Below are 21,350 nucleotides of genomic sequence, written 5' to 3' on the forward strand. Positions count from 1 at the left end.
AAATTCAGCACAGCAAACCCCATAAGTAGCAATGTGACAATGACCAAACCATTTGTTTCTGTGATGTTGATCAGGGTGTAAATGTTGGTCATGACACCAGAGAATAACTCCTACAAAATCATACCGTGGGATCTTTTACATCCACCTGAGAGGGTAGATGGGGGTCACAGTTTAATGTCTCACCCAAAACTAATTTGAATTGGATTGAGTGAATGGAATTTCAACGTGTTTGAAGGGCAGTTGATGTGGACCACATGTATTGTGGCACAGTGGTTAGCACTGCTGCCTCACAGCTCCAGGGACCCGGGTTCCATTCCGACCTCCGGTGACTGTGTGACATTTGCACTTTCTCCTCATGTCTGCGTGGGTGTCCTCCAGGTGCTCCAGTTTCCTCCCATAGTCCAAAGATACACAGGTTAGGTGGATTGACCATCCTAAATTGCCTCCTGGTGTTCAAATGTTTAGGTGGGGTTACTGGGATAGGGTGGAAACATGGGCTTAAGTAGGGTGCTCTTACCAAGGGCCGATGCAGACTCGATTGGCCGAATGGCCTCCTTCTGCATTGTAAATCCTATGAATCTAAGGGGTTGGACTATATAATAATCGCTTATTGTCACAAGTAGGCTTCAATGAGTTACTGTGAAAAGCTCCTAGTCGCTACATTCTGGCACCTGTTCGGGGAGGCTGGTACGGGAATTGAACCCGCGCTGCTGCCTTATTCTGCATTACAAGGCAGCGATTTAGCCCAGTGTACTAAACCATGGTCCTGGCCTAGCAACAACCCATTGATCTTGCACTAACAATTATTAATTGAGCCAGCATTGATTGCTCTCTGTGTGAGAGTTCCACACTTCTACCACCTTTTACGTGAAGAAGTTTTCATATTTCTGTTAATTTGATACATTTTTATTTTCACCCAGTGGCCCTGAATTTCCAGAGACCCGGAATGGAGATGGATTTAAACAAAGGGAAATTTCGACAGAATGGCCGTTCTGGATATATCCTGAAGCCCAGTTTCATGAGGAACAGGTCAATTCGAGTTGACCCTGCCAGAGCGCAACCAAGAACTGGCCTCAACACAACACAACTGATTATTGATGTAAACATATTTCTGTTATTTTTCCCAAAATTCTCCATCACCTGGGGGTGGCCTCACCTCATGTCTAGCTCATTAGTAGAATGATTGATAGTGATTGATTTCTATGGTTAGCTAACAGCTCCATTATTGTTGGATAATCTGACTGATAGAATGGTGAAATGGGAACTTGGTTGTTTCGTGCCTAGCACTTCCCAAGTCCCTGCATCTGAAAATGATTCAGTAAGTGCAGTGAGTTTGTTGCCACAATGTAGCACTTCCTGCCCCAGGACTTACAACAGGAGGAAGTGATAATGGAATCACCACTGTAACATTACCATGATCACTTCACTTCAACATGACAACACTGGGACAGTAAACAGACAGTATAATAGAGAAAGGTATATGATAAATAGTCCCTCCTCTCTAAACTGCTCTGTGACTGGCATCTGGATTGGCTCAGGATTTCCATGTCACTCTCAATCAAAGAGATATTGACAAATTAAGTGAATGGCAGAACAAATGGATTTCAATGTGGGTAAATGCACGGTCATCCACTTTGGACCGAATAGGGACCAAACAAGAGATTAGTGAAAAGCTAGAAAACGTGGAGTGCAAAGAGAATTGAGGGGCCAGGTACACAGAGCATTACAATGTCCTGAACAAGTACAGAAAATAATCAAAAATGCTAATGGGATATTGGCCTTTATGTTGAGTTGACTAGAATGCAAGGGGTTGAAGTCATGCTTAGATTCTTTGCTAAGCTCTGCAGTTCTGCTACATTCAGCTGTGAATGGTGGTGGACAATTAAACCACTCACTGGAGGAGGAGGCTCCATAAATATCCCCATCCTCCGTGATGGAGGAGATCAGCACATAAGTGCAAAAGACATGGCATTCGCAACAATCCTCAGCCTGAAGTTCCGAGTGAATGGTCCATCTTGGTCTCCTCCAGAAGTCCTCACCATGTCAGTCTTCAGCCAATACGATTCACTCCAAGTGATATCAAGAAACGGCTGATGGCACTGGATACTGCAAAGGTTACGGGCCCTGACAGTCTTCCGGCAATATTACGGAAGACTTGTGCTGCAGACCTTCCCGCACCGCTAGCCAAGGTGTTCCAACACAGCTGCAACACTGGCATCTACCCAGCAACGTGGAAAATTGCCCAGGTGTGTCCTGTACACAAGAAGCAGGACAAATTCAAACCAGCCAATTACCGCCCTATCAGTCTCCTCTCCAACATCAGCAAAGTGATGGAAGGAGTCATCAACAGTGCATTTACATCAAGCAGCATTTACTCAGCAATAACCTGCTCACGGATGCTCACTTTGGGTTCCGCCAGGGTCACTCAGCTCCTGATCTCATTACAGCCTTGGTTCAACCATGCACAAAATAACTGAATGCCAGAGGTGTGGTGAGGGTGACTGCCCTTGACATCAAGGCTGCATTTGACCGAGTATGACATAAAGGAGCCCTAGCTAAACTGGAGTCAATGGGAATCAGGGGGGAAATTCTCCGCTGGTTGGAGTCATACCCGGCACAAAGGAAGATGGTTGCAGTGGTTGGAGGTCAATCATCTCAGCTCGTTACAGCAGGAGTTTCTAGGATAATGTCCTCGGCCCAAACCACTTCAGCTGCTTCATCAATGACCTGCCTTCCATCATAATGTCAGAATTGAGAATGTTCACATATGACTGCACAATGTTCAGCCCTATTCCTCAGATAATAAAGCAGTCAGTGTCCAAATGCAGCAAGAACTGGACAATATCCAGGCTTGGGCTGGCAAGTGGCAAGTTACATTCACGCCACGCAAGTGCCAGGCAATGACCATCTCCTGCAAGAAAAGATCTAACCATTGCCTCTTGGCATTCAATGGCATTACCATCACTGAATCCCCCACAATCAACATCCTGGGGGATACCATTGATCAGAAACTGAATTGGCCTAGCCATATTAATACTGTGGCTACCAGGGCAGGTCAAAGACTAGGAATACTACGGTGAGTAACTCACCTCCTGACTCCCCAAAGCCTGTCCACCATAAAAAGGCTCAAGTCAGGAGTGTAATAGAACATAGAACATTACAGCGCAGTACAGGCCCTTCACCCCTCGATGTTGCGCCGTCCTGTGAAACCCCTCTAAAGTCCCTCTACACTATCGTCCATATGCCTATCCAATGACCATTTGAATGCGTTTAGTGTTGGCGAGTCCACTACTGTTGCAGGCAGGGCATTCCACGCCCTTACTACTCTCTGAGTAAAGAATCTACCTCTGACATCTGTCCTATATCTATCTCCCCGCAATTTAAAGCTATGTCCCCTCGTACTGGACATCACCATCTGAGGAAAAAGGCTCTCAATGTCTACCCTATCTAATCCTCTGATCATCTTGTATGCCTCAATTAAGTCATCTCTTAACCTTCTTCTCTCTAACGAAAACAGCCTCGAGTCCTTCAGCCTTTCCTCATAAGATCTTCCCTCCATACCAGGCAACATGCTTTGAAATCTCCTCTGTACCCTTTCCAATGCTTCCACATCCTTCCTATAATGTGGCGACCAGAACTGCACGCAATACTCCAAATGCGGCCGCACCAGAGTTTTGTACAACTGCAACATGGCCTCATGGCTCCGAAACTCAATTCCTCTACCAATAAAAGCTAACACACCGTACGCCTTCTTAACAACCCTCTCAACCTGGGTGGCAACTTTCAGGGATCTATGGACATGGAAACCGAGATCTCTCTGCTCGTCCACACTACCAAGAATCTTACCATTAGCCCAGTACTCTGTCTTCCTGTTATTCCTTCCAAAATGAATCACCTCACACTTTTCTGCATTAAACTCCATTTGCCACCTGTCAGCCCAGCTCTGCAGCTTATCTATGTCCCTCCGTAACTTGTAACATCCTTCTGCACTGTCCACAACTCCACCGACTTTAGTGTCATCTGCAAATTTACTCAACCATCCTTCTACACCCTCTTCCAGGTCATTTATAAAAATGACAAACAGCAGCGGCCCCAAAACAGATCCTTGTGGTACACCACTAGTAACTGGACACCAGTCAGAACATTTCCCATCAACCACCACCCTTTGTCTTCTATCAGCTAGCCAATTTCTGATCCAAACTGCTAAATCACCCTGAATCCCATGCTCTGTATTTTCTGCAATAGCCTACCGTGCGGAACCTTATCAAACGCTTTACTGAAATCCATATACACCACATCAACTGCTTTACCCTCATCCACCTGTTTGGTCACCTTCTCGATGAACTCAATGAAGTTTGTGAGGCACGACCTACCCTTCACAAAACATAAGAACATAAGAACTAGGAGCAGGAGTAGGCCATCTGGCCCCTCGAGCCTGCTCCGCCATTCAATTAGATCATGGCTGATCTTTTGTGGACTCAGCTCCACTTTCCAGCCCGAACACCATAACCCTTAATCCCTTTATTCTTCAAAAAACTATCTATCTTTACCTTAAAAACATGTAATGAAGGAGCCTCAACTGCTTCACTGGGCAAGGAATTCCATAGATTCACAACCCTTTGGGTGAAGAAGTTCCTCCTAAACTCAGTCCTAAATCTACTTCCCCTTATTTTGAGGCTATGTCCCCTAGTTCTGCTTTCACTCGCCAGTGGAAACAACCTGCCCGCATCTATCCTATCTATTCCCTTCATAATTTTAAATGTTTCTATAAGATCCCCCCTCATCCTTCTAAATTCCAACGAGTACAGTCCCAGTCTACTCAACCTCTCCTCATAATCCAACCCCTTCAGCTCTGGGATTAACCTAGTGAATCTCCTCTGCACACCCTCCAGTGCCAGTACGTCCTTTCTCAAGTAAGGAGACCAAAACAATGTTGATTATCTCTAATCAAATTATTCCTTTCCAGATGATTATACATCCTATCTCTTATAAACCTTTCCAAGATTTTTCCCACAACAGAAGTAAGGCTCACTGGTCTATAGTTACCGGTGTTATCTCTACTCCCCTTCTTGAACAAGGGGACAACATTTGCTATCCTCCAGTCTTCTGGCACTATTCCTGTAGACAAAGATGACTTAAAGATCAAAGCCAAAGGCTCAGCAATCTCCTCCCTAGCTTCCCAGAGAATCCTAGGATAAATCCCATCCGGCCCAGGGGACTTACCTATTTTCACACTTTCCAGAATCGCTAACACCTCCTCCTTATGAACCTCAAGCCCTTCTAGTCTAGTAGCCTGTATCTCAGTATTCTCCTCGACAACTTTGCCTTTTTCCTGTGTGAATACAGACGTAAAATACTCATTTAGCCCCTCTCCTATCTCCTCCGACTCCACGCACAAGTTCCCACTACTGCCCTTAACTGGCCCTACTCTTACCTTAGTCATTCTTTTATTCCTGACATATATATAGAAAGCTTTAGGGTTATCCTTGATCCTACCTGCCAAAGACTTCTCATGTCCTCGCCTGGCTTTTCTTAGCTCTCTCTTTAGAGCCTTCCTAGTTAACTTGTAACTCTCAAGCGCCCTAACTGAACCATCACGTCTCATCTTTACATAAGCCTCCTTCTTCCTCTTGACAAGTGTTTCAACTGCTTTAGTAAACCACGGTTCCCTCGCTTGACCACTTCCTCCCTGCCTAACAGATACATACTTATCAAGGACACGCAGTAGCTGTTCCTTGAACATGCTCTACATTTCCATTGTGCCCATCCCCTGCAGTTTTCCTCTCCAGCCGATGTATCCTGAGTCTTGCCTCATCGCATCATAATTGCCTTTCCCCCAGATATGACTCTTGCCTTGCGGTATATACCTATCCCTTTCCATCGCTAAAGTAAACGTAATCGAATTGTGGTCACTATCACCAAAGTGCTCACCTACCTCCAAATTTGACACCTGTCCTGGTTCATTACCCAGTACCAAATCCAATACGGCCTCGCCTCTCGTTGGCCTATCTACATACTGCGTCAGGAAACCCTCCTGCACACATTGGACAAAAACGGACCCATCTAAAGTACTCAAACTATAGTGTTTCCAGTCAATATTTGGAAAGTTAAAGTCCCCCATAACAACTACCCTGTTTCTTTCGCTCCTATCCAGAATCATCTTTGCAATCCTTTCCTCTACATCTCTGGAATACTCTCTATTTGCCTGGATGAGTGCAGCACCAACAACACTCAAGAAGCTCGACACCATTCAGGACAAAGCAGCCCGCTTGATTGCTCCCCCTTCCACAAACATTCAATCCCTCCACCATTGACAAACAGTCGCAACCGTGTGTACCATCCACAAGATGCACTGCAGTAACCCTCCAAGGTTCCTTCGGTGGCACCTTCCAAACCCATGACCATTTGGAAGAACAAGAGCAGCAGATACCTGAGAACCACACCACCTGGAGGTTCCCCTCCAAGTCACTCACAATCCTGACTGGGAAATATATTGCCGCTGCTTCACTGTCGCTGGGTCAAAATCCTGGCACTCCCTCCATAACAGCACAGTGGGTGTACTTACACCTCAGGGACTGCAACGGTTCAAGAAAGCAGCTCACCACCACCTTCTCAAGGGCAACTAGGGATGGGCAATAAACGTTGGCCTAACCAGCGACACCCACATTCCATAAATGAATGAGCAAAAAGGCGACACTGTGCCTTGAATAGATCACATTTGCTCGTATTATGAACAGTTCTGGGCACCACATCTTAGCTGCTTTTGGAGAGAATGAACTACAAATATTAAGCTACAAGGAGAGATTAAACAAACTAGGGGTGGAGGAAAGGCCTCGCTTAGCGAGTGCAGGGCCAAGAAGAGCCCTGTGCTACCTCCATTGGGGAAGGACCAACCAGGCACTTAAGTGGCCAGCAGCAGACCCTCCTCAGCATCAAGGACCCTGAAGGTGAAAATCCTGCCCCACCCGCCCCCAGAACTGCCAAACAATCAGAGGCTGGCAGCCCTTCTTGACTGTCAGAGCACCAGCAGAGCTGCCAGCAGTGCAACTACAAGAAGTCCATGATCAGTGAAGGACACTGGACCACAGGTTAGTGAGGGAAAGATGGAGGACAGAGGAAGCAACCTACTGGCTGGGAGAGGGGACTGGGAGAAAAGACAGCGGTGTGCTTCCCAATTCCTCTTCCCGATGATGGGCCCCTCGCTCAGGGACTGAGTGACTTTGAACAAGGGATCACCAGGAGCCAACCAACAACTTGAAAGAGTTTGCCTTGCATGCCTCCTGCCTGGTGGCAACCATGGAAGAGGCCTTTAAGAGAACATTACTTGTCCACTTAAGGTCCTCAGTTGGCATCTGGGCAAGGAGGCTGTCCATGAGATTTCCTAACCTAGATTGAAATGAGGGTGAGGTATTAGAAGTGGCAGTGCGCCCACCACCCTGTACCATGCCCGCACACTCCCTGTACCCTCAGAAGACGAAGGAGTAATTTGTTTGTGGATTTCAGCAGATTAATGGGACCAGACAGGATAGATAAGAGAGAGATAACTTCTGATTGTTGTCGAGACTCGGCGTAGGGTGAATGGTCTAAATATTGGAGCCAGACCTGTTAGTATTGAAATTAGTAAATATCTGAAAACACAAAGGGTGCTGGAAGGTTAGAAATCTCTTCCACAATATGTAATTGACTCGAGATTACTTATAAATTTTTTATATGAGATTTAGCTGATATTTATTCTATTCAGAGATATGGGCCAGGAGGCAGATCAGCCATAATCTCACTGAATGTTGGAAATGCTGTAGGGTTTGATAGCTGCCTCCTGTTCCTGTCTTCTCATTCTTTCTTTACTTAATTATTCAATCTCTATCGCAGCAATCTTCCTTTTTTGACATGCACCTCGCGATGCTGAAGCGCCTATACGTAAGACCCGTGAATGAGGTGTAAGCGCGGCATCTCCTCATTAATCGCCTGCTGTTCTTTAGCTCGATTAAAATTCCTGTGTGTTTTCCATTCATTGGAAAGCTCTCCCTCTCCAGCATTAGGATCTCCTCCCTCCATCACTGGATAAAGCATCCCCTTTGCTTCTCTCTCCTAATAAATCCTGGAATCACTTTTCTCAGAATCTCTCACTGTCTCCATTGAACCCCAGATCCCTCTTTCTCTCTCTCTCTCTCAATCTCTCTCTCTTCCCCCCCTCACTCTCTCAGGTTTCTATCTCTGGTGACCTACTCCATGTTAGCACACTGGGCTAAATAGCTGGCTTGCAATGCAGAATAATGCCAGCAGCGCAGGTTCAATTCCCATACCGGCCTCCCCGAACAGGTGCTGGAATGTGGCGACTAGGGGCTTTTCACAGTAACTTCATTGAAGCCTACTTGCGACAATAAGTGATTATTATTCTCAGACTGATGTCTCTTTTTTCAGATTATTACAGCTCAGCAGCTCCCTAAAGTGAATAAAGGTAAAAAGAATTCCATTGTGGATCCTCTGGTGCGTGTGGAGATTCACGGTGTTCCTGATGATATCACCACACAAAAGACCAGGCATGTTGAAAATAATGGTAAGATACTGATATGTCCACAACACTTGTCTCATGGCAATTATACTGTGAATGGCGTGTCCGAGGATCTCTATGGTGTGGCAGTTAATAACTTCCAAAGGTGGCGCAGTTAATCTGTTGCCAGAGGCTACCTGAAATATGCAAATCAGGCACCTAGCTGTGAAATCCACAGAATGCCTTGTAATTTGGAAGTAGAAATGGGTGGTGTCATAATATCCACTCATGTATATCATGAGATGCAGACAGGCAGTGATTGACACACAGGATAACCAATGAACACACACGACACAGAACAACCAACCACCAGACAGGACACCACCACTATAAAGCCCACAGGACATTAAGACTCTCCCTCTCTCACAGGACACGGCTACTGAGATAGTCACAGTGCACAAGCCAGTGACCACCATCACCATGTGGTAGAGAGCTAGTCTGGTCAAGCCAGTAGGAGGTTATCAGTTAGGTTAATAGAGTGTCAATCCACAGCAGTTTATATATGTGGTGAATGTATTGCAGTAACCATTCACCATGTATGTAACTGTACCATGCTGTTGCCCATGAGGGCTCCACCTACGGACCATTTTAAGGTATTACCTGTGATGTATCATATTGGTGCCTTTGTGGGCTCTGCCTGTGGCTCCTCCCCTTGAGAGGAGGTATAAAGAGCAGTAGCCCTGTAGGCGGCTCTCACTAGCAGAGCAGTCGCAGGCAGGCACTGTTCTAGTCGATTAAAGCCACAGTTTACATCTACACTCTGTTTTGCGTGAATTGATGGTCGCATCAATGTACAGCAATCAGCAAGTTCAATAAAACAGTGTTGGACCATCTCCTGTGTTGGAAGCCTGTTTCTCGTTTCATTGCATCCAGTTGCAGTCAATGTTAGACCAACTCAGACAACAAACACATCATGGTACCAGAGAGCTATTAATAACGAACCTACCTCGAGTGTATCTGCAACAACCAGCACGCAGCCATCAAGCGGTATGGAAAAGATCCAGCCTCCTCCACAACTCTGGATCTCCGGCAACCTCGGCGCCAACTGGAAAGTCTTCAAACAGAAGTTCCTCCTTTATATCGAGGCCTCCGACCTCGAGGCAGCATCGGATGCCAGAAAGATTGCGCTGTTCCTGTCGACTGCGGGGGATCACGCCATCCACATCTATAACTCACTCACGTTTGCCGATGGCGAAGACAAGACGAAGTTCAAGACTGTTCTGCTGAAATTCGACAACCACTGCGAGATTGAGGTGAATGAGAGCTTTGAACGGTACATCTTCCAACAGAGGCTTCAGGGTAAGGATAAACCTTTTCAGTCCTTCTTGACCCATCTCCCGCATCCTAGCACAATCATGTAATTATGACTCGACAGCTGATTCCGGGATCAGATCGTTTTCGGGGTCCAGTCCGACTCCCTGCGGGAGCAGCTTCTCAAAATCAAACAGTTGACCCTCTCCGTCGCCATCAAAACGTGCGTTGTTCATGAGCATGCCAGGAATCGTTACTCCCGCATCAGGGCGGCAGAAAATGCAAAGCTAGCCTCCCACGAGGCAGAAAGGGTGCAGGCCATCGCAAAAATGCAAGGCCTGAGCATCGCGGAGAGTGGCCGTTTCGCGCGCTTTTCCCGGGACCCTACGCATGCGCGCCACGACCGAGTGGACGACGAGGCCGAAGACCCCGATGCGCATGTGCGAACGTCGGCCGACCGCACTGCGCATGCACGATGGCGCATAGAACGCGCTGACATCAGCGTCATGACGTGTCCAAATTGTGGCTCCGCCCATTTAAAGCGGCAATGTCCAGCCAAAGGAAGGCGATGTCTACAGTGTGGAAAGCCTGGGCATTACGCGGCCTTCTGCAGGTCCGCTCCACCGACAAACAGCCAGCGATCCCAGCTGCAGCGCAGACGTGTCCGCTGCGCACAACAAGGCATGCAGGATTCGGATCTCGACAGCCCAACGGACCCCGATGCTGACTGCCTCGAGTCTCCATAACGGGTGGGCATAATGACCACAGGTGAGCTGGTTTCCACCATGCCTGCAAACCGCCTTTCAATTCTCACTGTAGATCCTGATGACGAGTGGTGTGCTGTCATCACGGTTAATCAGTCTCGCATTCGATTTAAATTGGACACTGGCGCATCTGCAAACCTCATATCACAGTCGGACCTCGACAGCATCCGAGACCAACCTAGCATTCTTCCACCAGCCTGCCAGCTCCTTGACTATAATGGCAATGCCATAGCTGCCAGTGGATCGTGTCAGATTGGTGTATCTCACAAGGCAATCAAGGCGACGTTACAATTCGTGATCATCCGGCCTGACAAGGCATCCCTGCTCGGTGCTCGCGCATGCAAACTCCTAAATCTGGTCCAGCGTGTCCATGCCATGTCCTCGACACCAGCGACTGCCTCGCCCAATGTGAATCTTCAGGCTGAGATAGATGACATTCTCACGCATACCACAATGTGTTTACACGCTCCGATATCGTTACAAGATATTGTTCAAACCGAATGCCATCCCTGTCATCCATGCATCGCGCCGGGTGCCGGCTCCTCTCAAGGATCGTCTGAAAACGCAGTTACGAGAGCTCCAAGACCAGGGTATCATCTCAAAGGTCACGGAACCCACAGACTGGATCAGCTCCATGGTCTGCATCAAAAAACCCTCAGGTGAACTCCGCATTTGCATTGAACCCAAAGACCTGAATCGCAACATCATGCGAGAGCACTACCCGATCCCAAAGCGTCAAGAGTTGACCAGTGAGATGGCTCATGTCAGATTCTTCACCAAGCTGGACGCCTCCCGGGGTTTCTGGTAGATACAGCTGGATGAGTCCAGTCGGAAGCTGTGCATGTTTAACACTCCATTCGGCAGGTATTGCTACAACCGCACGCCTTTTGGTATCATCAGCTTCCGAAGTATTTCATCGCATAATGGAGCAATTGATGGAGGGCATCAAGGGGGTTCGAGTCTCTGTGGACGACGTGATCATCTGGTCCACGACGCCCGAGGATCACATCGCTCGCCTCAAACAGGTTTTCCAGAGGATTCATGAAAACGGCCTCCAACTCAACAGGGCCAAATGCTCATTTGGTAGGTCCGCTATCAAGTTTCTGGGTGACCACATTTCACTGCAGGGTGTGCAACCTGACACTGACAAGGTGCTGGCAATCAATTCCATGAAGACCCCAGAGGACAAAAAGGTGGTCCTCCGTTTCCTCGGGATGGTGAATTTTCTCGGGAAATTCATTCCCAACATGGCATCCCACACCACAGCCCTACAGCAGCTCGTAAAAAAGTCGACAGTGTTCCAGTGGTTTCCCGCACATCAAGCGGAGTGGCTTGAGCTGAAGGCGAAACTCACCACAGCCCCAGTACTGGCGTTCTTTGACCCAACCAAGGATACCAAGATATCCACAGACACAAGCCAGGACAGCATTGGGGCGGTGCTCCTCCAGCGAGACAACTCCTCGTCCTGGGCTCCAGTGGCATACGCCTCCAGGGCCATGACTCCGTCCGAACAATGGTATGCCCAGATCGAAAAGGAGTGCTTGCGTCTCCTGACAGGAATAGTCAAGTTTAATGACTATGTATACGGCCTGCCAAAGTTCACAGTGGAAACAGACCACAGGTCTTTAGTCCACATAATCCAGAAGGATTTAAATGACATAACACCTCGGCTGCAGCAAATTCTTCTTTGTCTCCGCCGATTTGACTTCGAACTCGTCTACGCACTGGGTATGGAGCTGATCGTCGCGGATGCCCTATCCCGATCTGTCACCACACCGTGTGAACAGGGCGACTTGATTCGCCACATTGAAGCACAGGTGCAGTTGTGTGCCAGCAACCTCCCAGCCACTGATGAACGAGTTGTCCAAATACACAAAGAAACTGCCAAAGATCCCCTATTGCAGCGCGTGATGAAGCACCTCGCCCATGGCTGGCAAAAGGGGCAGTGCCCCCAGTTCTTCAATGTGAAGGACGAGCTGACGGTTGTTGAGGGGATCCTTCTTAAACTAGATAGAATTGTCATTCCCCAAAGCATGCAAACCATGGAGCTCAGACAGATCCACGAGGGTCACCTGGGGGTCGGGAAGTGCCGCTCGGCAGGCAGTTTACTGGCCTGGCATCAGCCAGGACATTGTCAACACGGTCCTCAATATGCCAGAAGTTTCAACCAGCTCAGCCCAAGGAAACGCTGCAACAGCACGAGATTGTGACCTCTCAGTGATCCAAGGTGGGGATAGACCTCTTTCTGACAAATGGGCGTGATTACATGTTTCTACAGCCAAGAGTGGTCCAATTTTGCACGATCCTACCACTTTAGTCATATCACATCCAGTCCCCATTACCCACAATCAAACAGGAAGGCCGAGTAAGGAGTCCATATTGTCAAGCGGTTGCTGTGCAAGGCTGGAGACTCAGCCTCGGATTTTAACCTGCAGCTATTGGCATACAGGAAAACCCCCTGTCGACTGGATTTTCTCCGGCACAGTTGTTCATGAACCGCAACCTGAGGACGATTGTACCAGCCATCCAAGTTCCAGACCTTGACCACCTCACGGTGCTGCAGAAGGTGCAGCAATCCAGGGATCAGCAAAAGATCATGGATGATGCTTATGCCACGGATCTGCCTGCACTGGCTCCAGACGATGTTGTTCGTGTTCAGTCTGCCTGAAGGAGGTTGGTCAGCCCCAGCTGTTGTCGTCAGACAGGCTGCTCCCAGGTCTTTCGTTGTCCAAATGGCTGATGGCTCCATTCTACGGCGCAACAGGAGGGCGCTGCGTAAAGTTTCCTGCCCATCACCTGACCGCACTTCCCCGCATGTCATCATGCCTCCTCCGGACGTCTTGCACCACGGGTCCACTGATCTAGCAGTGATCCCACCTGTCCACAAGGCCACCGTGATGGCAGCCATCCCACCTGTCCACAAGGCCACCGAGATGGCAGCCATCCCGCCTGTCCAGGTGCCGGCGTCCCCCCCCTTCACCTCTGCGGCGATCGACAAGAATTCATCGCCCGCCACAAAGACTGAATCTATAGACTTACATCTTGTAAATTTTGTAGTTTGCTCTGTATCTGCAAGATAGACATCTTCCCATGTACATATGTTCATTCATTCCCCACTTGTACATAGTCATGCATGTATATACAGCCACGTTCGAAAATTTATTTTAAAAAGGGGAGATGACATAATATCCACTCATGTATATCATGAGATGCAGACAGGCAGTGATTGACACACAGGATAACCAATGAACACACACGACACAGAACAACCAATCACCAGACAGGACACCACCACTATAAATCCCACAGGGCATTAAGACTCTCTCTCACGGGACACGGCTAGGGAGATAGTCACAGTGCACAAGCCAGTGAACACTATCATCATGTTAATCTGGTCAAGCCAGTTATCAGTTAGGTTAATAGAGTGTCAACCCACAGCAGATTATGAAATGAAATGAAATGAGTTTGGTGACGGGCAGGTGGGAGCAGAGAATCTAGTGGCAACATTCCAGCTACCATCACCCGTCACCATCGGAGCCGTTGGGTGGATTTTTGCCCTCTGTGGAGGCGTGGAATCCGCTGTCACGCGGGTAGGGCAGAGCCTGATCGAGCTGGCAACGTCACAGGGATCAGGGCGCCCCGCCAGATCTGTGCTTTAAACAATTTAACCCCACGAACACCGGGGCAAACCAACCCCCTCTCCAACACACACACATGGGAACAGCCTCCAATGCAGCTCCCCAGACGGCCCATGGCTGGAACTTCCCATGACAACCTGGCAGTGGCATTTCCCGGGTATGTCCCTCTCCGCCCGGGGGCTATACTTTACTGTGTTCCCCTGACAGGTTCCCTTCGACTGCTGCTCGTTTGTGAAGCCTCCCCGATGTGACATCACGTCAGCGAGGGGGGAGTTATAAATGTGGGGGGAGCATATGGCGGGAAAGCTTGCTCATCAAAATTTATTCAAATGTGTGGAGATGGAAGGGAGGGAACTTTGTTGCGTCGATTGGTAGGAAAAATCAGAAAACAACATTTCAATGGGGAGAATCTCGTTCTGACTCTCGCAGTATTTTGCACCCATGTTCGCAGTGAACACAGGTGCAAACCGCAGTGGTTATTTCTGAAACCATGCAGCTGGTGATTATATGGGTGGATTGCTGTCATCAGCAAGGTTCACAGTTTCTGTATATTTTTGTTCAATTGCAGGATTTAATCCCGTGTGGAATGAGGTACTGAGGTTTACAATCAGCGTTCCCGAGCTCGCTCTCGTCCGCTTTGTGGTTGAAGATTACGATTCAACCACCAGTAATGATTTCATCGGGCAGTTCACACTCCCGTTCACCAGCATTAAAGAAGGTAATCATCATTGTATCCCTGTAACCCAACACTGACCCTGCCCCTCCCCGACACAGCCACTCCCCAGCACTGCCCCTCCCCATGGCTGCCCCTCCACGACACTGCCCCTCCGCGACACTGCCCCTCCGCGACACTGCCCCTCCGCGACACTGCCCCTCCGCGACACTGCTCCTCCGCGACACTGCCCCTCCGCGACACTGCCCCTCCCCCTGGCTGCCCCTCTCACGTGACCATCAATTCACACGACACGTGGTTGGAAGTGAACAGTGGTTTTAATAGTCTTACAACAGAGCCTGCCTGCGACGAGATGAACTGGCAGGCAGGCTCACGACTGCCAAGCTTTATACTTCCGGTTAGTGGGAGGAGCCATGGGCGGAACCAAGGGTGGAGCCCAGTACAAACTCCTCATCTCCCCCTATGGGCAGAACCGCGCAACTGCTCGTATACCGAGCTTACATAGACACAGTACATCATATATAGTAACAGTGTGAATTACATGGACTGTGATTCACCACACCCTTCACAACACTGCCCCTCCGCGACACTGCCCCTCCCCCTGGCTGCCCCTCCGCGACACTGCTGCTCCCCCTGATTGCGCCTTCCCACGACACTGCCCCTCCGCGACACTGCCCCTCCGCGACACTGCTGCTCCCCTGTCTGCCCCTCCCTGACACTGCCCCTCCGCGACACTGCCCCTCCGTGACACTGCTGCTCCCCCTGACTGCGCCTTCCCACGACACTGCCCCTCCGCGACACTGCCCCTCCGTGACACTGTTGCTCCCCTGTCTGCCCCTCCCTGACACTGCCCCTCCGCGACACTGCCCCTCCCCAACTGCCCGACCCCACGATACTGCCCCTCCCCGACACTGCCCCTCCGCAAAACTGCCCCTCCCTCTGCGATACTGCCCCTCCCTCCACGACACTGCCCCTCCCTCCACGACACTGCCCCTCCCTCCACGACACTGCCCCTCCCTCCACGACACTGCCCCTCACTCCACGACACTGCCCCACTCCCTCTATTACTGCCCTTCCCCAACATGGTCCCTCCCCTCACACTGCCCCTCCCTGACTGCTGGTTCCCCGTACACACCCCCGGCACAGTCCCGCCCCCAGGTACTGCACTGTTGTGAAGACAGTGATGGGGCAGGGACAGGAGAAGGTGGGGGTGACAGTGGGGTGGTGCTCTGGGGGCCAGGTGCTGGTCGCAATGCAGCCTGTCGGATTCTCCCCCAGCACCATTGTTTGAGAAAGGGACAAAGGATAACCCAGGAAACTACAGACGTATCAGCTTAACATCAATAGTGGGAAAACTGATGGAGGCCATATTACGAATGAGATACATATACGCTTCGAGAAAAATCAGTTAATACTAGACAGTCAGCATGGCTTTGTCGAGTGCAGGTCTGTCTGACAAATTTAATTGAGTTCTTTGATGAGGTGACACAAGCAGCAGATGAGGGTTGAGTCGTGGATGTTGTATATTTGGACTTTGAAAAAGCATTTGATAGAGTGCCACATGGCAGCTTGGTTAGCACATTAAACATGTTTGGGATTGATGGGTCCTTGGGAACATGGATTAGATATTGGCTAAGAGATAGGAAATAGAGGGTAGGTATAGATGGGCATTTCTCAGACTGGAGGCAGATGAACTTCAATGCAGCGAAATGTGAGATAATGCAGTTTGGTAGAGGAAACATGGGGAGACAATATAGGCTCAATGGTACAACTTTGAGAGGAATATGGGAGCAGAGGGACCTTGGGGTTCAAATACATAGGGCAGGATTCTGTGATCCTGAGGCTAAGTGTTGACTCCATCGGAAATGCCGTCGCGTTTCTCGACGGCGTCAACACGGTATCAGGATCAGCAATTCTGGCCCCTACAGGGGGCCAGCATGGCACTGGAGAGGTTCACGCAGCTCCAGCTGCTGATCCCGGCATCAACTGGGTGCCACGGAGTCCGTGCATGCGCAGTGGCACCAGTGCCAACGTGCGCGTGCACAGTGGCTTCCGTCAACGCGCCGGCCCTGACATGGCGTAGGGCTACAGGGGCCGGCGCGGAAGAAAGGAAGCCCGCAGCCAGAGAGGCCAGCCCTCCGATTGGTGGGCCCGATCACAGGCCAGGCCACATCGGAGGCCCCCACAGGCCGCCCCCGACCCTTCCATGCCAAGTTTCAGCCGGCTGAGAGCAGGTGTAGATGGCGCCGGCGGGACTCTGCTTTTTCACAACGGCCTCTCGGCCCATCCCGGTGTCATGAGAATGTCACTTTAAGAAATGTTTGGCTGCTCATGTTACTGCAGAGATGTCAGAGTGTGGGTGGAGTTGAGCTCTGGCTCTGCTGTTTAGTTTCACTTTGAGAAAAGCTTGGGTGTGTCTGCTTTTTGGTTTCGTATTTCAGTGTTGGAGCTGAAGCCAGACAAAGCAGGTGTACTGTTGTTCACTCTGCCATGAAAAGACTATCACTTGATCATTTGGTGAATTCAGAACTGTTTTCAGTCGTGAATGTAAACCTGGGGCGGGATTCTCCCCTACCCGGCGGGGCGCAGCGGAGTGGCGCCAACCACTCCGGCGTCGGGCCTCCCCAAAGGTGCGGAATTCTCCGCACCTTTAGGGGCCAAGCCCTGGCATTGAGGGGCTAGGCCCGTGCCGGAGCGGTTGGCACCACGCCGACTGACGCCAAAACCGGCAACAACGGCCTTTGACACTCGGCGCCGGGGCTGGCCGAAAGGCCTTCGCCGGTTCGCGCATGCGCCGGTGCGTCAGTTGCCACTGACGTCACCACCGGCGCATGCGCGCTGGAAGATTCTCTTCCGCCTCCACCATAGTGGAGGCCGTGGCAGCGGCGGAAGAAAAAGAGTCCCCCCATGGCACTGGCCCGCCCGCCGATCGGTGGGCCCCGATCGCGGGCCTGGCCACCGTGGGGGCACCCCTCGGGGTTCAATCGCACTGCGCCCCCCCCCCCAGGACCCTGGGGGCCCGCTCGCGCTGCCGATCCCGCCACCACGGCGGCAGGATTGGCCTCTCTGCGGCGGGACTTCGGCCCATCGCGGGCCGGAGAATCGCCGCAGGGGGCTCGCCGATCTGTGGGGCGTGATTCCCGGCTCCGCCAATTCCCGGGTGACGGAGAATTTCTGCCACGGCGGGGGCGGGATTTTCGGCGGCCCTGGGCGATTCTTCGACCCTGCGGGGGGTCGGAGAATTTCGCCCACGATCTGCTTCTGTTAAAAAGTGTTTCTTTTGTCTTCTGGATGTTGTTTGGGAAGTAAGGATTACTTAGTGTTGTATTCTTTGGGGGTTGTATTTAAATTAATGGTTACTAAGATGTTCACTTTATGTTTTAAAAAGGTTAACTTGAGTTCATAGAATAAACATTGTTTTGCTTTAAAAACTACTTTTCCATTTGTGCTGTACCACACCTGTAGAGTGGGCCGTGTGCTCCCCATACCACAATCTATTAAAAATTGTGGGTCAGGTGAAGTCCATGATACACTTTGGGGTTCTCGAAACCCTGGCCCATAACACCAGGCTGAGAATCGGCGAGGGGGTGCCGCATAGAGCAGCCCCCGACCGGCGCTGCGCGAACCACGCCGGCGCCAATGGCGCCGATTCTCTGCTCTGCTGCCGTTGGGACAGCGTGGCGTGATTCGCACTGGTCGCGGGGATTCTCCGGCCCCGGGCTGAGAGAAGCCCGCCATTAATTCACTGAATGTGGCCAGGCAAGTTGAAATAGTTGTTAAGAAAGCAAGGAAGTGATACTACACCTCTGAACATCATTGGTCAGACCACATTTGGAGTATTGTGTTCAGTTCCGGGCACCTTATTTAAGGAAGGATGTTAAAGCCCTGGGGAGAGTGCAGAGGAGATTTACTAGAATGATACCATGAATGAGGAATTTTAGATTCAAGGAAAGATTGGAGAAATTGGGCTTGTTCTCCTTGGAGCAGAGAGAGGCGACCTTATTGAGGTGTTCAAAATTCTGAACAATTTTGACAGGGTGAAGAAGGATATTCTGTTTCCACTGGTTGGTATGTCAGTGACTGGGGTCACAATATCAAGATGGTCAGCACGAGAGCTCGGAGTGAGATGAGGACAAATCTCTACTCAGAGTTGTTGGGGTTTGGAATGCGCTGTCTTGACAGTGGAGGAGGTGGATTCCATAGGAGGTTGCAAAAGTGAGCTGGATATATATTTGAAAGTGATGAATTTAGAGGATTATGGAGATAGAGCTGGGGAATGAGATTGGCTGGGTAACTCTTTTGGGCGCCAGTGCAGACACGATGGGCTGAATGGCCTCCTTCTGTGCTGTAAATAGATAACAGACCCAGATTTATGCCACTCGATTTTACCCAGACTGCCTTGTCCCAATGACTGGAAACAACATATTAATGAGGTCCAGATGTGAAATGTCCCAGTGCGGTGGTTCACTTTATCAAAGCCCTGTCAAGGAGTGGGTAATACATTTGATAATCTTTGGCTTAAGCCTTTCTGGACCTCATTCACCAATCCCTGCTTTCAATGACAGTGTGCGACTTCTGAATTCCAATCTCCCACATTCTCCCTGCATCAGTGTCTCCCCTTCCCCATTTAATTTGGCTTTCTGTTTGTGTCCACAGGTTATCGACACGTCCACTTGCTGTCCAGAGATTCTGCCTCTCTCTCACCGGCAACTCTTTTTGTCCGGATCAGGATTAAGAATGTATAATGTGGAGTGAGCAAAGACACACTCACCATCTGACTGTGTAACATGAACTATCGCTGAGACCCACTCCATCCCCCTGCCCCGTGCCAACCACAGCAAGTCAGCGGGGAGTGCGGTGAATGAAGAAGCTGCTCACACTGTGTGACTGTCTTAACCCTCTGGAACAGTACAACAGTGGAGCACAGGTATAATGCACCCGACTGATTTCAAACTGTCACTGGAAAGATCAGCAATCGAGATCCTGTCAAATCATTAACTGAATCCAAACCCACCCCAAAACTTTAGCTCAAAATGTTTAATGTGGAGCCATTCATCAACTTTACATCACTGAATGGTTCCAAATCAGTCTAACCTAGGAACACACAATATGTCACGGGATAAGATTCAAATCTTGCAGCTTAGCTACATTACCTCCAACTGCATAGAGCTGTCATTTATATTCTTCTGTATTCACAGCATTTTATCAATATGTGTATATATATTTCAAATCTGCTGTTTATTTTGCAATGTGGTCAGTAAACTTCACCCACTCATCATCATGTGTTTTAAATCTGTCAGTGAGAGGAACAAAACCAGGAAAGGATTTGGTTTTCACAGCAGTGGGTGACTTTGAAAAGCTGTGTTCATCCAGACCGGAGCCCACTCTCTCTGATATTATACTCAGTGTTTTAATTTAAAAAGCTGGAGGGAGGACATTGTGTCTGATTCATCAACGTTCCGAAAGTGAGTTACAGACATGCAGAGCACTTTACACGAGGCAATGGTTGTCACAGAGAAAGAGTGAGGAATTGTACACTTGTAGAGAAATACTGAGAAAAGTTGTAACGAGGGGGGGAGAGAGGAGAGTTTCCAGGCATTGACGAGAGAGCAGAGTATGGGTTTGGAATTCTTCATCAAGTCCAGGCTGAATGGAGTGTAAATTTGCAGAAATGGAGAATTCGCTTGCTGGTACTGGTTTGATCAATGCAAAATGGGTGAAAGAAATTGAACCAATTTAAAAAGATTAGGATGTCACACATACATTTTGCACCACCTTTAAGGCTGATGAATATTCAACTCACTGTAAACTGGCCACAAAATGGACAACATTGACAGATGGAAATAATCACCATGGAGACTTCAAGGAGCTGTTAAAATGAAGCTGTCTTCAGTAGCATAAGCGCCTGGGTATGTTTAACAGATTTTACATAATAAAAACATTTAATACCCTCAGCACCTGACTTACAGCCACTGATAAAACAAGGGACTGATTGAGGAGAGTTGTTCAAAGTTACTTTCAGCGATTTGAAATCAGGTTACTCATTCATGGGGGACTATATTTTTACCTTTATTAATCAAATGCACCAGATTACCACTCTTAAATATATAAATGTATATTTATTAATTCAAAAATAAACAACTACGTTCTGTTACACTGACCAATTGCAATGCTTTATGGAAGATTTTATATTTATGTTTATTCATATAAGCCTGGGTGTAAGTTGAATCACAGATTTAGTTCAGAAAAATGGAGATTGGTTTAAAGCAAATTTGTGATCAATTTTGTGATTGTATCCAGAGGAGAAAAACACCTTGTAATATTGTTCAGGATTACAGACTCATTAATTGAGTTCAGGAGAATCAGTCAATTGATGACATTTAAATCTTAGAATCTCTGTAAACAAAATCCAAATGATAGGATAGATGTAACAATCAATTGAAAATCTATTGGGTTTATATTCACAGTGGGAA

At 49.0% G+C, this 21,350-nt stretch overlaps 1 protein-coding gene across 1 annotated transcript in view; it reads left to right on the plus strand.

The window, feature by feature from the left end:
• Positions 1 to 21,037, plus strand: part of LOC119954125 (1-phosphatidylinositol 4,5-bisphosphate phosphodiesterase delta-3-like) — a 227,051-nt gene extending 206,014 nt beyond the window's left edge. Inside the window, exons 12-15 of the mRNA XM_038779046.1 lie at positions 921 to 1,099; positions 8,422 to 8,557; positions 14,773 to 14,922; positions 19,534 to 21,037. Of these exons, the coding sequence (XP_038634974.1) occupies positions 921 to 1,099; positions 8,422 to 8,557; positions 14,773 to 14,922; positions 19,534 to 19,622 (554 nt within the window). The 3' untranslated portion in view covers positions 19,623 to 21,037. The remainder of the gene's footprint in view (positions 1 to 920; positions 1,100 to 8,421; positions 8,558 to 14,772; positions 14,923 to 19,533) is intronic.
• The last annotated feature ends 313 nt before the right edge of the window (positions 21,038 to 21,350 follow it).

Source organism: Scyliorhinus canicula, chromosome 19 (assembly GCF_902713615.1).
Source record: "Scyliorhinus canicula chromosome 19, sScyCan1.1, whole genome shotgun sequence".
NCBI classification, from domain to species: Eukaryota; Metazoa; Chordata; class Chondrichthyes; order Carcharhiniformes; family Scyliorhinidae; genus Scyliorhinus; species Scyliorhinus canicula.